At 50.1% G+C, this 22454-nt stretch overlaps 1 protein-coding gene across 5 annotated transcripts in view; it reads left to right on the top strand.

Moving 5' to 3' along the window:
* AIG1 (androgen induced 1) overlaps positions 1–22454 on the top strand; it is a 177990-nt gene that overhangs the window by 98547 nt on the left and 56989 nt on the right. Inside the window, exon 4 of one of the 5 annotated variants that reach the window (XM_074988714.1) lies at positions 4745–5401. The exons of the other annotated variants lie outside the window; for them this stretch is intronic. Coding sequence (XP_074844815.1) covers positions 4745–5257 — 513 coding nt within the window. The 3' untranslated portion in view covers positions 5258–5401. Of the gene's footprint in view, positions 1–4744; positions 5402–22454 lie in introns of those variants that run through there. 5 annotated transcript variants of the gene reach the window in all.

Here is a 22454-nt window from a genome sequence, read left to right as displayed (position 1 = left end):
AATAAAGGTGAAGAAGAGCCACAGATGTGAGGTTAAAAAAAAGATGTTCTGTATTATTTTATGATTTAATTTTATCCCTTCCCCAGTGAAATAGCTCATATCAAGTTCCATCTCACCCTGTCAATGAATATGATGTGAGTCCCTGACCTGAGGGCCATGCACAGCAGTTAGGAGGTATAGAGGAACATTCTGCTCTTCTCATAATATTAAATGGGTGGAGGAGGATCTTCACTAGGTCTGGAACGGTGCTGGTGTGGAAAATAGGGTGAAAAGAATTGAGAACCAAATTTAAGCCAGGAGTTTGAGGAACTACGCTTCGAAGGCTGTGTCTGCTCAGGGTTCCTCTCAGTGTGGTCAGACTTGTGCTAGCTCTGCTGCAGGTAGCATGCTAAAAACAGCAGTGTGACTGTGGTGACACAGGCAGCCTCTTGAGCCATCCATCTATGTAGGTAGGTTTGGGTTCGACTGTAATTAGCTGATGCCACCTCCAATGCAACTTTGACCCAACTGTTATTTTTAGTGCGCCAACTCAAACACCCATCTGTCTACCCACGCTGGGAAGCACCCTCCCAGCTGCTGTATAGATAGAACTTAAGAGACGGCACACAACACGCAGCCAAAGAGAGAGACAAAGGTGTTTTTAACCCATCTTTATGCCCTCCCAATCCTGGGGTGCCCCAGAGGCTGGAGAGGTCTATGGGGTAAAAAGCACCTGAGCCCTGCATAAATTTATGGCAGCTTCTCCAAACCACCCTGTGGGTTGCAGCACTGTCCATAGTCCCAGAATACCCCCTTCATTAGAGTTTCTGAGAAGGTCTCTGGAAGAGTATCAAAACAAAGAGCAGTCAAGTAGCACTTTAAAGACTAGCAAAATGGTTTATTAGGTGAGCTTTCGTGGGACAGACCCACTTCTTCAGACCATAGCCAGACCAGAATAGACTCAATATTTAAGTCACAGAGAACCAAAAACAGTAAGCAAGGAGGACAAATCAGAAAAAGATAATCAAGGTGAGCAAATCAGAGAGTGGAGGGGTGGGGGGGAAGGTCAAGAATTAGACTGAGCCAAGTATGCAGACAAGCCCCAATAGTGACTCAGAAAGTTCCCATCACGATTTAAACCATGTGTTAATGTGCCGAATTTGAATATAAAAGCCAGCTCGGCTGTTTCTCTTTCTAAAACGGTGCGATAATTCCTTTTCAGTAACACACATACCTTTAGGTCCTTGACAGAATGCCCCATTCCATTAAAATGTTGACTAACTGGTTTGTGGATCTGGAGTGTTTTGATGTCTGTTTTGTGCCCATTGACCCTTTGTCCAAGGGAGTTAGAAGTCTGTCCAATATACAAAGCACCTGGGCATTGTTGGCACATGATGGCATATGTGATGTTAGTAGAGGAGCATGAGAAAGTGCCCGTGATTCTGTGAGTAACCTGGTTAGGTCCAGTGATGGTATTTCCAGAGAAGATATGTGGACAAAGCTGGCAGCAGGCTTTGTTGCAGGGAAAGGTTCCAGGACTGGTATTCCTGGGGTATAGACTGTGGCTGTTAGTGAGCATCCTCATGAGGTTGGGAGGTGGTCTGTAGGAGAGAACAGGCATGTCACCCAGGGCTTCTGGAGTGTAGCATCCTGATTAAGGATAGGTTGTAGGTCTTTAATAATTCATTGCAGTGGTCTGAGTTGGGGGCTGTAAGTGATGACCAGTGGTGTTCTGTTCTTGGCTTTTTTGGGCCGATCGTGGAGTAGCTGGTCTCTGGGTATTCGTCTGGCCCTGTCGATTTGTTTTTTTACTTCTCCTGGTGGGTAATTCAGGTTTATGAATATTTGGTAAAGTTCTTGTAGTTTTTGTTCTCTGTCAGTTGGATCAGAGCAAATGCGATTGTACCTAAGAGCTTGACTGTAAACAATGGATCTAGTCATGTGTGCAGGATGGAAGCTAGAAGGGTGTAGGTAAGTATAGCAATCAGTAGGTTTTCGGTACAGTGTGGTACTGATCAGGCCATCCTTGATTAGTACTGTAGTGTCTACGAAATGTATCTCTTGCATGTTGTAATCGAGGCATAAGTTGATGGTGGGGTGTAGATTGTTAAAGTCTTTGTGGAATTCCTCTAGAGCCTCTGTACCATGGGTCCAAATCATAAAGATGTCATCAATGTATCTTAAGTAGAGGAGTGGTAATAGGGGACGAGAGCTGAGGAATCATTGTTCCAGGTCAGCCATAAATATATTAGCATATTGTGGGGCCATGCGGGTGCCCATAGCAGTTCCACTAATCTGGAGGTATAAATTGTCCCCAAAACGGAAATAATTGTGTGTGAGAACAAAGTTACAGAGGTCAGACACCAGATTGGATGTGGTGGCATCAGGGATGGTATTCCTGATTGCTTGTAATCCGTCTTTATGTGGAATATTAGTGTACAGAGCCTCTACATCCATTGTGGCAAGGATGGAGTTATCAGGAACTTTTCCGATGTTTTGTAATTTCCTCAGGAAGTCAGTGGTATCTCGGATATAGCTGGGAGCGTTGATGGCATAGGGTTGGAGGAGGGAGTCCACGTAACTGGATAGTCCGGTGGTAAGGGTACCAATACCTGAAATGATAGGGCGTCCAGGGTTTCCAGGTTTGTGGATTTTGGGAAGTAAATAGAATAATCCAGGCTGCGGCTCAGATTGTGTGTCTGCGTTAATGAGGTCCCGAGTAGCAGCAGGGAGTTCCTTCAGTAGTTGTTGTAGTTTCCTTTGGAATTCCAAAGTGGGATCAGCGGAGAGAGGTCTGTAAAATGTGGTGTTGGAGAGTTGTCTGGCTGCCTCCTGTTCATAGTCTGACCTATTCAGGATGACAACAGCACCCCCTTTGTCAGCTGGTTTTAAAGCCTCTTCTAAGGGTTCAATTAGTGGTAGTTTAATAAGGCCAGGAGTATAGGGACTAAAAGGTAAAAATATTAACACAGAGGCAACAAAAAGCCTGCTATAATGGGTGATTTTAATTACTCAGAGGTATATGGGAAAAAGAAATACAGCAAAACACAAAATTTCCAGTAAGTTTTTGGAAAGCATTGAGGCCAATTTTTCATTTCAGAAACTGGAGAAAGTAATCAAGGGCACAGCTCTTGCAGGCTTGATTCTGACTAATGAGGAGTTAGTGCTGAAGCTAGAAGGCAATTTGTCAGAAACTGATAATGAAATTATAAATTTCATTATTCTAAGGAAAGAAAGAAGTGAGCATCAGAATAAGAAAAATGGACTTCAAAAAAGTAGAATTTAAAAAAAGCCAGAGAACTGGTAGGGAAGTTCCTATGGGAAGAAAATCTATGGCCGCGTCTACATGTGCCGGCTACTTCGAAGTAGCGGTGCCAACTTCGAAATAGCGCCCGTCACGGCTACACGTGTTGGGCGCTATTTCGAAGTTGACATCGACGTTAGGCGGCAAGACGTCGAAGTCGCTAACCCCATGAGGGGATGGGAATAGCGCCCTACTTTGACGTTCAACATCGAAGTAGGGAACGTGTAGTCGTTGCGCGTCCCGCAACATCGAAATAGCGGGGTCCTCCATGGCAGCCATCAGCTGAGGGGTTGAGAGACACTCTGCCCAGCCCCTGAGCTCGATGGTCGCCGCGTGCAGCGGTCCCTTAAAGCTCCCCACCCCCTGCCTTCCTGTGCAGGAAGCTGAGAGCGCGTGCAGGCAGCAGCACAGCCACGAAGCCGGCCTGCACGCTCCTCCACGCCCACACACCCCCACCCGCCACGATGGCCGTCCCCCAGGGGACCCCCCCCAAGGGGAGCCAGGGCTCCCAGCCCAGCAGCCAGGCGGGGAAGCAGCAGCGGGGCCCCTCCTGGATGGAGGCCGAGCTTCGGGACCTGCTGGGGCTCTGGAGTGAGGAGGAGGTGCTCCAGGTAATGGGGAGCAAGAGGCGGAACGCGGATGCGTTCGCTCAGCTGGCCGAGGGCCTGGCCGCCCGGGATCACCCTGCCCGCACTCCGGATCATGTCCGGAGTAAAGTGAAGGAGCTGCAGCAGGGTTACACCCGGGCCCGGGATGCAGCCAGCCGATCTGGGGCCACCCCCGTCACTTGCCCCTTTTACAGGGAGCTCAGGGACATCCTGGGCCCCCGGCACACCTCCTCCCCTTCGGCCACTCTTGATACCTCAGCCGACGAGCCCCAGCAGGCCCCGGAGGCAGAGTCCGCCCCAGAGGCAAGCCCCGCACCCCGGGGGCCCCCCCAGGAGCCCACCCCCGGGGCACCAGAGGAGGAGGAGGAGGAGGAGGAGGGGGAGTCCTCCTCCAGCGACGCCGGCCTGCGGATTGCCACTCCATCCCGGAGCTCCAATAGGGCATCCACCCACCGGGTGTCCCCCGACCGTGGGAGTGGACCATCAGGTATGTACCCCCCCCCGGTGCACACCCCTGGGGTTGAGGGGCGGGGGTAATAGATATGACCAGGGCCCTCCATGTGCCCAGATGACCATGGCCCCAAGGACAGCAGTGGCATGTCCCTCAGAAGAGTGCATCAGCCCCTGCCTCCCAGCACGACAGTGCCATGCCCCATCCCCGGGGCTGGGGGGAGGGGAACCTCTAGGGTCCCCCGGGGGGAGTGGGTGGGACACCCATCAGCAGCAGCAGCAGCATCTCCCGGGGACGGGGATGGGGATCCAGCAGCAGAGGGGTGGGGGGACAAGGGCCATGGCTCGGGGCCCACACTAACGGCTGTCTCCACTCTTCTTCCCCCCCTCCTGTGTTCTGCAGCTGCATCATCGGAAGGACCGGAGAGCACCAGCAAGGTGTCAGTGGCCCCGGACAGCCCACCGGGGCCATCACTCCAGGCTAGCCCCTCGGCGGAGGACCAGCCAGCCCCACGGTGGGGACGACGGCGGACCCAGCACCACCACCCGACGGCGACGGACCCCCAGCTGCTGGCCATCCATCGTTGGCAGCTGGAGGTCGCCGAGCAGTGGCTGCGTGTGGAGGAGCGCTGCCTCCAGCTGCAGGAGCGGGCGCTGGCCTGGCACCAGGAGGCATGGGGGGCCTTTATGCGGACATTCGACCGTATCGCCGACTACCTGGCCCCCCATGCCGCGCCGGCCGCTGCTGCGCCCGCCCTGCCTGCTCCACCGACTGCACCACCTGCTGCGCCATCCGCCGTCGCACTGCCACCCGCCACCGAGGGCCCTTCCGCTGAGGGGGACCTGGGGCCAGCTGACACCCGCCGGCCATATCTACCGGTCCGCCCGGCCCCCAGCCAGCCCCGGCCAGGGCTGAGGCCGAGGCGTGGGTCACGGCCGCCCACCCCCAGCGCTGGACATTAGGGGGTGTGGGGCCCAGGACGTGGCTCCCCCTCCCCCTTTGTATATATTCCCCCCAGTTTAATGTTCTTTTGTAAATAGTTTTTATATTAGACCCCTGTTGCTATGCTGATCCTTGCCCCGCCATGTACATAGTTCTCCCCTTCCTTGTCTTCCCCTTTCATCTTATCTTATTTATAATACATATATATAATTTTGATTTTGCCTGTAAATAGTTAGTCTTGATAATAATAATAAGAGTTCTACAGATATTTGATTTGACGAACAAATGTCTGCTTTTATTTACAAGAAAAGTGCGGGGGTGTGCCCTTGGGTGCTCTGTGGTGTGGGCGTAGGGGCAGGGAGTGTTGTGGAGGATGGGGGGCGTGCAGTGGGGGGCCTGCCAGCGTTCACCCCGCGGCCTCGTCGAACTGGGCCCACAGGGCCTCCCGGACCCGGGTCCCTTCGGGGTCCACCTGGCGACTGGGGGCAGCGGGTGGCTGCACATCGGCCCTGCTGGCCTCCACAGCCCAGCCCTGAAAGAAGGCCTCCCCCTTGCTCTCCACCAGGTTGTGGAGGGTGCTGCACGCGCCCACAATCTGGGGGATGTTGGTGGGGCCTGCATCAAGGCGGGTGAGGAGACACCTCCAGCGCCCTTTGAGGCGGCCAAATGTGCACTCCACCACCTGGCGCGCGTGGTTCAGGTGCAGGTTGAAGCGCTCCTGGCTGGCTGACAGGTGGCCCGTGTAAGGGTGCATGAGCCAGGGCCGGAAGGGGTATGCCGCATCTGCGATGACGCAGAAGGGCATGGTGGTGTCCCCCACAGGGATCTCCCACTGGGGGATGTAGGTCCCTGCTTCCAGCCAGAGGCACAGACCCGAGTTCCGGAATACCCGAGCGTCGTGGGTGCTGCCAGGCCAGCCCACATAAATGTCCAAGAAACAGCCCCGGCTGTCTACGAAGGCGTGGAGGACCACAGAATGGTAGCCCTTCCTGTTTAAGTAGCGTCCTCCACTGTGCTCCGGGGCGCGGATGGGGATGTGGGTCCCATCCAGAGCCCTGAAGCAATTGGGGAAGCCCAGGGTGGCAAAGCCCGCAATGGCGGCATCCGGGTCCCCAAGCCTCACGAGCCTGTGGAGGAGCAGGGCGTTGATGGCGCGGACAACCTGCAGGGGAAGCACATGGGAGAGCACCAATGAGGAGTGTGCAGGGTGTGTGTGGCCCTCCCCTGCCAGGGCCCCCCTCCCCTCCCCTCCCCTGCCAGGGCTCCCTTCCCCTCCCCTCCCCTCCCCTCCCCTGCCAGGGCTGCCTCCCCCTGCCCCCATGGGTCCTCTTACCTCCATGAGGACAGCCCCGACGGTGGCCTTGCCGATGCCAAACTGCTGGCCCACGGATCGGTAGCTGTCTGGAGTGGCCAGCTTCCAGACAGCGATGCCAACCCGTTTCTCCACAGTGAGGGCACGCCACATGAAGGTGTCCTGGTCCCTCAGTGCAGGGGTGAGCCACTGGCATAGCTCCAGAAATGTCTGCCGGCTCATGCGAAAGTTCTGGAGCCAGCAGTCGTCGTCGTCCCACTCTCCGAGCACCAGCCGCTCCCACCAGTCGGTGCTGGTGGGGTAGCTCCACAGCCGGCAGCGTATGAGGCGGGGGGGGGGCGGGGTGCTGCAGTGTTGGGGGTTGCGTCCTCCTCCCCTGCGGACAGCTCGTCCTCTGTGGCAAGGATGTGCTCAGCTGCCTCCTGCATGGCATGGAGCAGGGCGAGCACTGCTCCTACAGGGTTGGCTGGGTGGACCTCTGGTGGCGGCTGCTGCTGCTGCTGCTGCTGCTGCTGCTGGGGGTCCATGACTGCGTCGCTCGAGGTGTGCGTTCCTATGGCTCTGCAGACCGCGTGCTGTGCGGGCTGCGTGTGTCTGGGAGGGGCCCTTTAAGGGAGCAGCTAGCTGTTGCCCCGGAAGCGCTAGTCTGCCCTGTGACCCTGTCTGCAGCTGTTCCTGGCACCCTTATTTTGATGTGTGCTACTTTGGCGTGTAGACATTCCCTCGCAGCGCCTATTTCGATGTGGTGCTGCCCAACGTTGACGTTGAACGTCGACATTGCCAGCCCTGGAGGACATGTAGACGCTATTCATCGAAATAGCCTATTTCGATGTAGCGTGCATGTGTAGACGTAGCCTACGGGAAAAAGGAGTTCAAGAGAGCTAGCAGTTTCTGAATTAGATAGTTTTAAAGACAACACAGGAAACTATTCCAATGAGAAGGAGAGCTTGGAAGAATACTACTATGACAACATGGCGCCAACCGGAGCTCCTTAATAACCTAAAAATAAAAAATGAATCTTGCAAAAAGTAGAGACATGAACACATTGCCAAGGAGGGGTACAAAAGAATAGCACAACCATTTAGGGACAAAATCAGAAAGCCAAATGAGTTACAGCTGGCAAGGGACATGAAAAGCAATAAAAAGAGATTTTTAAATATATTTGAAGCAAGAGGAAGATGAAGCGTAGGCTCTCTATGAAGTAGGAAGAAGAGCTAATACTGATGGCATGAAGAAGATTTAGTTGTTTAATACATAGTTTACTTTAAGTCTTCATTAGGATATGACCAGATACTCAACACAATAGTAAAAAGAGGAAAGAAATGCAAGCCAAAAATAGAGAAAAAATAGGTTAAAGAATGCATATATAAGTTACTAATATTCAAGTCAGAAGGATCTGATGAAATTCATCCTGCAGTGTCTAAAGAATTGTCTTAAGCAATTTTTGAGAACTCTTGGAAGATGGGTGCTATGCCACAGGCCTGAAGAATGGCAAACATAGCACTTATCTTTAGAAGGGGGAACAAAGAATCTGGGTGTGATAGATCTGTCAGGTTAACTTACCTAGGAAGATATTGGAACAAATTAATACATGAGTATCTTGTGAGCATGTGGAGAAAAAAAAGGTTATAACCAACAGGTATGATAAACTTATCAAAACAAATCATGGCAAACCAATCTAATTCTCTTCTTTGTCAGGATTATGGGTCCAATATTATTGGATGGAGGAAACACAAACACGATATTTATCCTTGATAATATTTTTCTGATTTGTGTACCTTGACTACTATTTTTGGTTCTCTGTGCCTCAAATATTGAGTGTTCCAGTAGGGCTATGATCTGAAGAAGTGGGTCTGTCTCATGAAAGCTCATCACCTAATACATTATTTTGTTAGTCTTTAAAGTGCTACTGGACTGCTTTTTTGTTTTGGTATTATATAGACTAGCACAGGTATCTCTCTGTTACTAGAGAAATGCAGTTTAGATTTACTAAAACAACGAGAAGTCCTGTGGCACCTTATAGACTAACAGATTTTTTGGAGCATAAGCTCTCGTGGGCAAAGACCCGCTTTGTTAGGTGCATCTGACAAAGTGGGTCTTTGCCCACGAAAGCTTATGCTCCAAAAAACCTGTTAGTCTATAAAGTGCCAAAGCATTTCTCACTGTTTTTGAAGATAGAGACTAACACAGCTACCCCTCTGAAACTTGTCACCATGTAAGGCACTGTATTTAGATTTGCTGAAATTACTGCAAAGACAGGTGCACAGCTGGTGCAAGAGCACACTTGAGCTACATCTATACTACCCATTGAGCGTCCAGATTCCTAAGATCTTCTGTTCACAGTAAATCAACAGACCGCAGCACTTTAGTTCACAGTCGTATCCCACTGCCCATGAGGCATAAAGCATCTGTCAACAGACATCTGTTGACAAAAAGCCAGTATGGATGTTCCGGGGGGACTTCGGTCAACAGAGAAGGCCTCCAGGGCGCTGCACAGGTGCCCCGGGGGACACAGCAATCAGTACTCTATGGTTCCTGCCTCTGGCCCTTCTTAAAGCTGCAGGGAGCCCGGGAAACTGTGCAGCAGGAAGCTGAGAGTGTGAAAGCAACAGAGCGGCAGACTTCAGTCTCCCCATGCCCTCACAGCCACTCCCTGAGACTGAGCCCTCCCAGATGGCACACAGTCAGGCACCTGGATACCCACCTGGGCCCTCAAAGGACCAGCCGGGGTGGGATCGCAGGAGCCACCACCAGGCATGAAGCGGTGGGCCCCCTCGTGGACTGGCCGATGAGGGCCTGGCCCTCCTGGACCTGTGGGGTGAGGAGGAAAACCTCTTTGACCCCAAGGCTAAACAGTGCAATGCCCCTGCCTATGACCAGATGGCCACCCTGGCCACAGCATGGAGCAGGTATGGGAAAAAATTCAGGGGCTCCGTCAGAGCTACGCTTGGGCCCATGATGCCAGCTGACACTCTGGGGAAAGAACAGCCACCTGCCCCGACTCCAGGAAACTGCACCAGATCCTGGTGGGGGGACAACATATCAACTCCAACCTTTCCCATTGACACAACACCCCACCCCCCACAGCTGGAGCCCCTGGGGAGGAGGAGCAGCACTCCAAGACCCAACACCTGCCAGAGCCAGAGTCGGAGGTCAGCAGCAGCACCCTCGTGATCGTCCTAGAGTCAGTCCCTGCCAGCCAGGCCACCTCCAGGGTGTCATTGGCGAGGGTCCTGCCAGTAAGTAGCCCATGCATCACACACACCAGGGTGTGGGAAGTGGATACGGATGGGGTGTGCTGTGAGCATCGCCCAGCCAGCTCAGGCAGAACCCCGGGCCAGGTAGCGTGTGCCATCCAGGCCCAGCAGGCAGCCCCCTGCATGAGTGCCAGCCTGCTGCCAGCTGCTCAGGAGACTGGATGAGCCCCATGCCTGGGTGGGGGCGGGGGAAGGGAGCCTGTTAGCACCTGCCACAGCTGGAAGCAGAGTAGCCACAAGGGCAATGGCCTGACCCCAGGCACACTGAGGAGTGTGGGTCCTGGCACAAGGGCATGCTACAGGTGAGAGGCAGCACCCGCTCCCCTGGACCGCTGCAAGCTGCAGGGGTTTGTTGGGGCCCTGGGCAGGACAGGGCTGCTCCCAGGTGACATGCCACCCGTGATGGGAGCCCTCTGTGGCCACACACACCCCTTGGCCGCTAGCCCATTCCCGAGGGGTGCAGCGCAGTGGTCAGCATGGTCCCAGAGGCACCGCAGAGTCCCCATGGCTTTGCTCCCAGGACATTCCCACCCCTTGGCCCAGGGGGTGCTGGTTGCTGCTCATCGTAGGGGGCCAGGGCCTCAGGGGCTGTTATGTGAATGACACACCATCTCTCCTTGTCTTCCGTACAGCTGGACCTGCACTGTCTGAGGGCTGGGCCAGCTGCACCTCCCCACCAGGGTGAGCCAGCTCCACCCCAGCGTCAGAGTGAGCCAGGTCCCAACCACCATGAGAGCAAGCCAGCCCCACCTGAGCGCCAGGGACGGCCAGCAGCCAGTGGGGCCATCACTGCGTGCCTGAGGACCTCCAGAGGGACCACAGTACCACCTGCTGGAGGCTCACAGAACTCCAGGAGTGGTGGTTGTGGGAGGACTGTTAGTGGCAGTCATGGGTCTGGGACCAAATCCCGTCCCACTTTGACGCTGCCACCAGTGTGTGGCAGGATACGTTGATCCAGCCGTCCACAGCTGCCACCCCTACCACCGCCACTTAACCCAAGCCCGTGCCGCCACTGCCCAGCCCCCCACTGACCATCCCACAGGGCATCAGCAACCTCTGGCAGTGGCTGAGGGCCATGCCAACCCCCCTGTTCCCCAAGTCCTCCTGCTTCTGCTGACCCCAGGCCCCTGTGCAGCTCCACCACCTCCACCTACCTCCCCCTGCTCCCCACCCCTACTCAGCCCTGATGGGGACCCCAAATCCATGACAGGAGGGGATCCCAAGGCTGATGGTCATTGGGTTTCTGCTCCCTCTTGGGTTTACAGCCCCCCCAACCCATCCATGTTTTGAGGCTCCTCCACCTCTGTCCTGACCCTCCCTCAAAATTCTGGTGCCCCCGCCCCTGAACAAACCCTCCCACTGTACATAGTTCTGTTTTTGCACTTGCCTTTGCTGTAAATAGTTCTTTATCACCCAATGGCTGCGTCTACACGTGCACGCTACTTCGAAGTAGCGGCAGTAACTTCGAAATAGCGCCCGTCACATCTACACGTGTTGGGCGCTATTTCGAAGTTGACATCGACGTTAGGCGGCGAGACGTCGAAGTCGCTAACCCCATGAGCGGATGGGAATAGCGCCCTACTTCGACGTTCAACATCGAAGTAGGGACGTGTAGACGATCCGCGTCCCGCAACATCGAAATAGCGGGGTCCTCCATGGCGGCCATCAGCTGGGGGGTTGAGAGATACTCTCTCTCCAGCCCTTGCGGGGCTCTGTGGTCACCGTGGGCAGCAGCCCTTAGCCCAGGGCTTCTGGCTGCTGCTGCTGCAGCTGGGGGTCCGTGCTGCATATACAGGGTCTGCAACTAGTTGTTGGCTCTGTGTATCTTGCACTGTTTAATGAAAGTGTGTCTGGGAGGGGCCCTTTAAGGGAGCGACTTGCTGTTGAGTCCGCCCCGTGACCCTGTCTGCAGCTGTGCCTGGCTCCCTTATTTCGATGTGTGCTACTTTGCCGTGTAGACGTTCCCTCGTTGTGCCTATTTCAATGTTGGGCTGAGCAACGTCGAAGTTGAACATCGACGTTGCCAGCCCTGGAGGACGTGTAGACGTTATTCATCGAAATAAGCTATTTCGAAGTTGGGTGCACGTGTAGACGTAGCCAATTTGTTTTGCACTGGTTTTTATTTGTTGAAATAAAATAGTTTCTGAACACTGCTCCCGTGTTCTACCGTCTTGGGAAGGGGTGAGGCAGCAACAGGAGGGGTTGTGATGGGGATGAGATAGGACTGTGGTCCAGACACCCCCTGTGGGGGTGGGGCCTGGGGAAGATTATTTTGGGCCATGGGAGAAGCTGTGCCTCAAGGCCTCGTGGATCCGCAGCCCATCCATATGGGTCTGGTGGATCGGAGCTGCTCGCAGCTGCTCATACCCGAGGCTGGCATCTGCCTCCCACCCTGGGAGGAACGCCTCCCCCTTTCACTCCACAATGTTGTGCAGAGCACAACACACAGCCACAACTTGAGGGATGTTGTGCTCTCCCACATCCAGGCGGGTGACCAGGCACCAAGAATCAGAGGGGTAGCCGTGTTAGTCTGGATCTGATGAAGTGAGTCTTTGCTCACGAAAGCTCATGCTCAAAACTTTTCTGTTAGTCTGTAAGGTGCCACAGGACCCTTCGTTGCTGTTACAGGCACCAAGAGTGTGCCTTCAGATGGCCGAAGGCACACTCCACCTGTATGCTGTCCCAGTTGAGGTGGGCATTGAACGGCTGGCCATGATGGGGCTTCATCAGAGAGAGCGGGAGCGGGTAGGCTACATCCCCCACAGTGGCATGTGCCCATCTCTTGATGGCCAGCTATCGGCCAGGGACGAGTGTGCTCATCCCTGTCCTCTGGCACAGGCCAGGCCGGAGTCACGGTACACCCGCATGTCATATGCCTGGCCTGACCACCTGATGTAAATGTCTGTGAACTGTCCACAGTGGTTGACTAGGGCCTGCAGCACCATGGAGAAGTGCCCCTTTCTGTTGATATACTTGGCCGTGCTGTGGTCCAGGGCACTAATTGGCAGGTGGGTCCTGTCGATAGCCCTGAATCAGTTTGAGAGCCCCAAGGCAGCAAATCCAGCCACGGCTGTGTGCACATCTCCCATATGGATTTCTCTCTGCAGCAGGATGATGTTGATGGCCTTCACAACCTGCAAAGGGAGGGGACCAAACACACACATCAGCACAGAGGCGGGGAGGTCCCCTGCCCCCTCCCATCCTCTCCCCCCCAAGCTCTCTGGGATCCCTCCCCCATGAGGCCACCCTCTGGCAGCAGGTCTGTGAGAGAGTGGGATGGCATGGTTCCCCAGGGACGGGGCTTCTCCCTCAACCCCACCCCTCACACCCAAGAATCCACTTTCCAAAGTGGGGGACCCACTCCCATGGAGGGACTGCAGCTCACGAGCGCCTTACCTCCATGAGGAGGGCTCTAACTGTGGACTTCCCCACACCAAACTGGTTTCCCACCAAGCGGTAGCTGTCGGGGGTGGCGAGCTTCCAGAGGACAACTGCGACCCGCTTCTCCACAGGGATGGCAGGCTGCAGCCGGGTGTCCTGTCTCTGGCAGGTGGGAGCAAACCAGGCACAGAGCTCCACGACTGTGGTCTTCTGCATGTGGAATTTCTGGAACCACTGCTGGTTACCGCCCTGCCCCGTGTTGGCACTGGTGTGGTGCTTACAGCTCCAGCTATGCACCCAGGAGGGTGGGCGGGGTGGGACCAGGCATCAGCAACAGCAAGTTCCTCAAACCTGGTGTCTGGCTCTCCCTCCTGGAGGAAGAACAGGATGGCCATGAAGAGGTGAAGTAGGTGCTGAAGCACCTCTGGGGTGGGGGCAGTGCAAACCTGGCGTCTGCTCTGGCACCATGGCTAGCTGGACACTGCTGTTCCTCTCAGCAAGCATCCTGTTGTAGCTCTAGCAGCTGTGCTGTCCCTCGTGGAGGTAGACACACCTGGGCATGGGTAGGGAACAGGCAGTTGGGAGGGTCCCTTTAAGGGCACATCTCACCGGGGCTCCTGAAAGAGATTGCCGGCCATGTGACCCTGTCTTCCAGTGTTCCGGGTGGCACTTCTGTCAAAAGAGTGTCCGGGCAGTCTGGCCACTCTCTGTCAACAGCAGAGCGACAGAGCGATCCACTTTGCTGTCTGGTCACAATCTGTTCACAGAAGTTTTGTTGGAATATATTGTGAGAATATATCTTCTGACAAAAACTTCTCCTGACAGATCGCTCTAATCTAGACATAGCCTTACAGTAGTGATCAATGGGTTGCTGTCAGATTGTGATGGTGTAGCTAATGGGGGTCCCACTGGGGTCAGTCCAGGACCTGATACTATTTTATATTTTCATTCTTGAGTTGAAAGATTACTTACAACATTTGCAGATGACACCAATGTGGGAGGGTTGCAGCCACTTTGGAGTACTGGATTAGAATTCCAAACGATCGTGACAAATTGGAGAATTGGTATGAAATAAAGATGTAATGCATCAGTAAAAGTAAGAAGGGGTTGGACATACACCTGTCTGGACTGCCTAGACTTACTTGGTTTTGTCTGAACCCTGGGGACGGTACTGGATGACCTCTCATCAGAGTTCTACAGAGCTAGGAGTCTGTAGATCTTACTTGACACCCCTTTTGTTAGCTTACATGCTACATTAGGCAAAATGGGGAATTTCTCTGTGAATCTGTGTCCACAGCAAAATAAGCCCAGAGATTTCTAGCATACATACATTTTTGTGCACTTTAAATGTACTTGATCAAAAATTTAATTGTCAAATTCCCTGGAAAGGATGTGTTTCTGCTGAGCAAATGGTGGAGAACATAAGCACGCTGTGGAAGTGATGTCCAAGTCTGGTCTTCAGGCAAATGCTGGGAGTGAAGCATAGGCACATTACCTACCAATGGAGATATGGTTAATGGGTCTGTGCACATTTCAGATTAGTTTGGGCCATGTGGAAATGTGCACCACCGGTAGAAACAAAACATCTAGCTGTGGCACTCTGCTAATTAACTGAGTGCCATTTGAATTTCTCCAGAATGGCCACAAAAGTGCAAAGCTTACAGGGAACACTGGTCACAAGGCTAGGTCTTCTATTGTTTTACTTAGGATAGGGATGGGTAAAATTAGGTCTGGGGGCCGGACCTGGCTTGCCAAACAGTTCTTTCTTGTTTGCCCAGCTGATAAGCAGAGTGTGTATCCTTATAGCCAGCCGTTTGTGTTCAGCTGCCCCCCTGCGACACACACACACACACACACACACACACACAGACAGAGCTTGTTCCGTCTGCAGACAAGCTGTTCCTGGGATTCTCCTGCTAGCTGTGCAGAGTGGGATGGGGTGCAAGGGAGAAGGTAGTGTTCTCCCCTGCCCCAGTACCCGGCCTCTGCAAAGCAGGGATGGGGAGAGGGAGACATACAGCTGAGCTGCTCCAAGCGGAAGCTTGGATGATAAGTGACTCGGGAGTGCAGAGCAGGGAGACAACAAAGCAGAACAGATTTCCCTTAAAGAGACAGAGGGTGGCTTCTCTCAGAAACTTACCCAGCAGCAGCCAACACACACACACACACAGTGCCACTGTCACACATACCCAGTCTGTGCCACACACTCATAGTCACTGTCACATATACACTGCAGCACACACACAATCTGTGTCACAATGTCAGTGTGTCATACACAAAGTGTTTCTTTTTCACTCATGTACTTTCTGTCTCTGTAACCCCCAGCCTCACCCTTTCTGCTGGAGGCCCTACCCCCTTCTGGGAGGGGTCTAGAGCCGGCCCACTCCCAGTACCAAAATTCATGGAGTGGCCCCTCAGTGAAAATTATTGCTCCTTCCCCTGCCAACCTGCTGGGAGTCTGTCTCTCCTCACCTACGGGCCCACAGCCCAATTACATAACCAATATCCGTATGGCGCTCATTTTGGGACATGGATTTTCCTCCAGAGTCAGTGACTTTTAGCATATTTTGGTCTAAACAAGGCATTTTATGTGGGCTTTGTTCATGTTGTGTAGATAGGCTCCATCAGTTATATCAGGAAATAAATATAAATGCAGGCTGATTTTTAAATATATAAATATATGCTTATGAATTTATCGTTTGACCCAGCAGAAAGACGAGAAATAAACCATGAGAGAGAGAACATTTTTGTTCATACACTAATACAATTCCAATTTTGGATAAAGAGCTGGAAGAAAATAATTGGAGGCACATGCCTCAGTGGCACATGAGCCCAATGATCTTTTTGTTTGACAAGACACATTACACAAAAAGAGGCTTTGGGCCTGTTGAAGATGTTAAGGCTTAGGCCTGTGATCATGTTGTAAGTGCTAGTGACGGGAGGGATGGGACAGAGAAATTCTGTCACATTTTTGACAGAAAATTTGAACATATTGCATCCCTTCTGACCATGGTAATTCAAATTCCTTTGTGCTGATACGTTGTGAGCTCATGTTTCTGTTTTACAAGACAAAGAAATAATTAGAATTTGAAATGTAGTTGGAAAGAATCTCACCTTTTGTTAATTTTCTAATGCTAAATTCTGAGGAAGGTGCAATACTTAACAGTAATCTGCTGCTATCACAGTTACATTAAAAGAGGGGCAGGAGAAGGAGGCTGGTGTGTTCTTGACAGGCTAAGAGGGTTTTTTTTATTACTCAAGTCAGTGGGGTGCAGTTCTTATTTTTCCAGAATTATAACCCAAAATGACAAACTTTTCAACAGTCATTTGCTTTCTTGATCAACTCTGTTGTTATCCCTTTACCCAAAATTCGGGGACCCAGGAAAAGTTTCATATTCTTGGCTCCATGTGGATGTGCTTTCTCTCTGCTTCAGGATCACCTCACAAATTGCAGTTTAGTCCCCAACCTTAACTGGAGAAAGGTGTTTGAAGGCTTGGCTATGGCTGTTGAGAATTTATTTATGGTGCTGTGCAATTCTAAGGCCTTTCGTAGAAGACTGACTCTATTCTTGGAGGTGATATGTAACAATATCTTGCCCACCCTGTGTGTTGTGAAAGTAGATTATGACATAACTGATTCCAAACAAACTTCTTGTAAACCTGCTCAGAAGTAATACATCCAGAGAATGTCTCTGGCAGCAACTGGGAGTTTGTAAGAAGCACATTTACTTATCTGATAGTTCGGGCTCTAGAGCCCCTTTCTGTTATTTGTTTTCCAATACTGTGTAGTAGCCCCATTTGTGGACCAGGATCCTATTGTACTAAGCACTCAACTAAGAAAATGAAAACATAGTCTCTGCCCTCACAAGGTTCTGATCTGTATGGCTATGGTTATACTAGCAAGTTTTGCCAACAAAACTGGTGGAACTTCCACACACAACATATGTTTTTGTCGACAGTTTGCGTCAGCACTTTCGCAGGCAGTATTCTGCCTCTTAGCCATGAGGCTTAACACTGCTGTCTGCAGATTCTTTCGACAGAAGAGCCGTGTGGATGCTCTGGGAGGGCCGCCTCTTGACGGACAGGGCAGCCAGAACAATGGGCAGCCCTGTCTGCTGTGTTTTTAGGTGCTTATTTTGTCAAGAGAGTGGCCGTGCAGTTTGGCCGCTATGTCAACAAAGTGGAGCGTTCTTCTGATTGTCTTTTGTGTGTGGCTGCACTCTGTTGACAGACGTTTTGTCAGAAAATCTCTTCCAACAGAAATATCTGTCGACAGATGCTTCCAGGGTAGTCATGTGTCTGCCCTCAGCTAATAGAGTCCCTGGCAAAGGGGAATGGTAAACTTACTACAGTCTTCCATTCTGAGGTTGCACTTCAAAATTCAGGCTTCAGAATCAATGGTTAAGTGTGACCGCTGTCAAGTACTCACCTCTCAGATGTCTGGTACAGCTGCAGATAGGAGTGGAAGGGGGAATTTCCTCTGAGGTAGTCACCTTTGAAGTGTCATTCCCTCACTGTCATTTCCCTCACCCTTTTCATTGTTCTCGTCCTCTGCAGTGACTTAGGGCTGCTGCATTTTGTCATGCCAGCTACACCATCACCTTCTATTTTGTGCTATGTATCTACAAAAAAGAAGCTCTTTCCAGAGTTACCAAATGACAGGCACCAGATGTTCTGTAACACAGCTGCAAAAAAGAGGGGTTTGGTTCTTAAACAATGTGCTTTTTAGTAGGAGATTTATTTCCTTGCTGATCAAGTCACAGCATCAAATGGTTGCCAATAATGACTTTGGTTCCAGCTCATAATTATTAGTGGGACTTTTTACATCAAGAATCAGATAGGAAGGATTTTTTTATTTTTTTTTTTTATATTTACAAAGGTAGGAAAAATGTGTAAGTGTCTCTTTGCAGTGGGAAAAGCATAGTTTGTCATACAGGGTTGACAGTTAGACTCAGTTATAATCTGACTGCCCAGCTGTGATACTCAAATACCTAACAGAACTTGCTCTTTCCTTACAAGATGAACATTTTACTTGTATGCCTGTGTGGTACACGTGTAGTTTGGGTTTTGAACCTTACATAAGGAGTAACCTTTTAATTTTTGCTTAATTCAGTAAGATTCTTCTCTCTGATGAGATTGAAGTTTAGGGAAATTGTTCTTCACTTGAGAAGATACCATAGAAATAGAACTTTAAGGAAGGAAACTTTTTTCTATTTGCCACCCACGCTTTTTTTGCTAATTGAATTAATTTTTTAAATATTGGGTGGAAAATATATTTTCATTGCTTTTAAAAGGGTTCATTCAGCCTTTCCGTAATAGTTCAAGTGGTTGGTATTTCTGCTGGCTTCTGAAATGCATTACAAATCACAATCTGGAAAAAGTTCTTAATCGGTTCCAAGTCTTGCTGTTGGATTTGGATACATCCATGAGTCTTACTCTCTAGCTCATCCTTAACAACTGACAAAATATTTACTCGGCTCAGTACAGAAAAGATAACTTTTTCCAAAATATTATACAAGGTTGGAGTCTGAACACAGACAATGAGGGAAAAAATTGGACCTTTGCACCAAACCATTTAGTTGAATCATTTTCCAGAGTGCCATGAGAACTAAGCTTCATCAACGGTGTTGCCCTTCCTGATATATAGGAGTGATGAGGAGTTAGCCAGGTCCTGAATAATGTAAACAGATATCTTGGTCTGAATAATGTCAACTGTACATGTATTTGTACATACATTTAATATGTGGAGAGTTCATTGCTGTTTGAATAAAACCTGCACTGCGTAACATCTGTTTTCATTAAGCTGATCTCATATTTTCAGAGTAAACACCTGAAAGTCTAATCTAACATGGGTTAGACTATTTCTTCTGGTGTTGTTTTCTTTGGGTCATTTTTTTGAGTGGGGGAAACAAACAGTTCTTAATTTATTAAAAGCACTGTTGTAGACCTTAAAGTGGAACATCCCAGAATGCTGTTAGTGTCTCAATCGCAGTTATTTTAATATAATATTTTGCTTATTTTTAAAAAAATATATGGGGTAAGAAATACTCTGACCCTACTAAATTGTCCCCAGACAATAAAAAAAGAAAATCTCACATGGACAAAAAAGGATACCAAATAATGACTGTGTCTACACTAGCACCTCCCCTTTCAAAAGGCGGATGCTAATGAGACACTTTGGGATATGCTAATAAGGTGCTGCAATGAATGTGTAATGCCTCATTAGCATAATGGCAGCCACAGCGCTTCAAAAGTGCTGTTTTCGATCGTGCGCGACTCGTCTACATGGGGTCCTTTTCGAAATGACCCCTCACACTTCAAAATCCCCTTATTTCTGTTTCGTTATGGGAATCAGGGGATGTCAACGTGTACGGGGTCCTTTCGAAAAGGACTCCATGTAGACAAGCCGCGCGCGATCGAAAGCGGCACTTTTGAAGTACCGCAGCTGCCATTTTGCTAAAGAAGTTATGTATATTCATTGCAGTGCCTCATTAGCATATCCCAAAGTATCTCATTAGCATCCTGCTTTTGAAAGGGGAAGGCTAGTGTAGACACAGCCAATATGTTTTCTTAAGTACTATCTTGAAGTGATTCTTCACACAAATGACTCCTAAGTAACCCCTTCCATTGTCTTAAACAATAGTATATTAACATTGTTATATCAAATAGCATAGCATATCTCCAGAAATAAGATCACACCTCATTACGTACTTAAGAAATGGAATGTATTGCTATCAGTCTTCCTGGCACATAGATTCTTTGTTTTTTGCTTGCTGTATATAGATTTCATTATTTTTCCCTTGCTATAAAATTCCAGAAATAAAGAGCAGTTGTTCAACTTTTGTGAATCAGAGCCCAATTATTTTCTTATGGTAACTGTTTTGTGACAAAATTTTGTCACCATTACCATTGCGTTTATATCCATTGATGTCACTGTTTTCCCCTACTAGTGAAAATAACAAGCAATATCATTTTCCATCGCACTGAGAAGCAGAATGACACAGCTGAGGTGACTGCAGAGATTTTTTGTGGGGGAGGGGGAGGGGGAGGGGGAAGGTTTTTTAAAAAATACTGACAGATTGAAATGTCTTTCGTAATCATAGTCATGTGAATCTGAGTTGTGGATGAGTGCACCCTATAAAGCAAAGCAGATTGTGCTGCAGTCATGTGTCCAGAGCTCCTAAGGAAGCAAACTCTTTGATTCTCGCTAACTGATCCAAATCAAAGTGTTCATAAGGGCAGGTGCAAAATATCACACGCTCCAAGTGGAAAAGCAAAGAGCACCTGCTTAAATTTGTTTAGGAAACATATAAAGATTGCTCATCTCACTACCCTCCTAAGCCTCTGAAGAAGTGACATTACAGTCCTGTAGAGGCTGTTTTACTCGAACCTGTTTTGATTTTATAAACATTGAAATCAATTGACCGTTTTTTTGCAGGCTGTGCTTTTTACTGCTGTGTTCTTGAGATGTTTAGGTAACCTCAGGAGGTGGAGGTTTTTAGTGGTATAACTTAGTATTTGAAATGCTAAATTTATATTTTAAAAAATATGACATCAATGATTGTTTATTGGAAGCACCTACAAAAGAAAAATTAGATCACGTATCACCTAATGTAATTTTGTCAAATGGAAACCCTCTCAGTATCTCGTGTGAAGATTGCTGATTTTAGATATAAATGACAAATAGCACAAAGTCCGTGCATCTAATGTTGTATTGCTAAATAAGTGCAACACTGCCACAAATCAATGAACATTTCCTTTTGAAACTTATACATTATCAATGTTTAGATCTCCTCTTAAAACCCATCCAAGATGAAACAATGAACTAAACATCCAAGCTATTGTTCTCCCAGAAACCAACAAACAAAAGCAACAAGGAAATGTGGAATTACATAAAACATCATTGAAGCCAGCATTTCTTAAACTGTGTTACGTGGAACACTGGTGTTCTGTTAACAATTCAGAGGTGTGCCACAAGCGTTTGGAAAAATAATTCAAAGTAGTGCTTTTATTCTAACTAAAAAAGGTACTGGAACTCACCCCCTGCACCTGCGGCGCCCTCCGCTGCAAGCTTGTGGTTCCTGGCCCCAGCAGGCTCTGCTAGGGTTCCCTGACCGGGGCTGGGGCCGCCGTCAGAGCTTCGTGCCCCTCTGGCTTCTGGCCCCAACACAGCTGGGGTTCCCTGGCTGCATCTGCCAGCAGAGCTTCATGCCCTGCCAGCTCCCAGCCATGGCGCTGATGGGGTTCCCTGGCCAGGGATGGTGCTGCCAGTGGAGCTTTGCATCCTTCCGACCCCCAGCACTGCTGGGGTTCCCCATCTGAGGCCGCTGGAGACCTTTGTGCCCCGCCGACTCCTGGCCCTGGCTGTACCCCAAACCACCCCCAGGCTTACCCCCATAAGGCCCCAATCCCACTTACCTTGCATAGGAATTCTGCAGGCAGCCGTCTTGTCTTCTGCAGGGCTCCCCCCAGCTATAGCCCAGAACTTCATTATCATTCCCCGCTCAGGCTGATTACCGTGCCCCCTTTGAAGAAGGGGACTAGTGTAGACACAGCTTTAATGTCTTTAAACTTCTGTCTCTTGGGGGTTGGACAAGTGAGCCATGTCTCATCCTTACTTGGCTTCTGAGCATCCCAGCCCTTTCCCTGCTTTAGGAAGGAGGCGGGAAAGCATTGTGTAGAATCAGGTAAATCTCTCATATGCCACTCAAGGATTCTCCTATACCAACAAAGTCAGTTTTGCAGCTGCTTTACATGGAGAGACAAGTACAGAATAGCTGCAGTGGAGGCCAGGGTCTGGCCTGCTGTGTCTTTGTCAAAATCAGTACTTTTAAATTGAGGGACTCAAGCTTAGATTCAATCAAATCAAAACAGACAGAACTCACTGTAATTCATGGGAGTGGTATGGAAGAAACATGAAGGCATTCAAGCAGCAATCATCATAAAACAGGAATTTCTCATCCTGCCTCTTCTCCTGCATTCTAAGAAAGTGTGGATACCACTGCTTTACAGTTCCTCTGACTTCCTAGTTCTTCTCTCTTCTCTGAGGAGACAACATGAGGAAAGGAAGAGAATTAGAGCTGGACTCTCCAGGCTGCTCCATCAGCTTTGACTGTTCAAGTGGCACAAAGGGAGCAGAAACTGGATGGGAAAGACAGACTGTGCAGGCGAAATCTCTGATGCTGAAAAGCGGGTGGAGGCCTAACCATCTCTATAGCAC

The sequence above is a fragment of the Carettochelys insculpta genome, chromosome 3 (genome assembly GCF_033958435.1).
Source record: "Carettochelys insculpta isolate YL-2023 chromosome 3, ASM3395843v1, whole genome shotgun sequence".
Classification (NCBI taxonomy): domain Eukaryota; kingdom Metazoa; phylum Chordata; order Testudines; family Carettochelyidae; genus Carettochelys; species Carettochelys insculpta.
The sequence above is the reverse complement of the archived record's forward strand: the minus strand, read 5'-3'. Positions and strand labels throughout refer to the sequence as shown.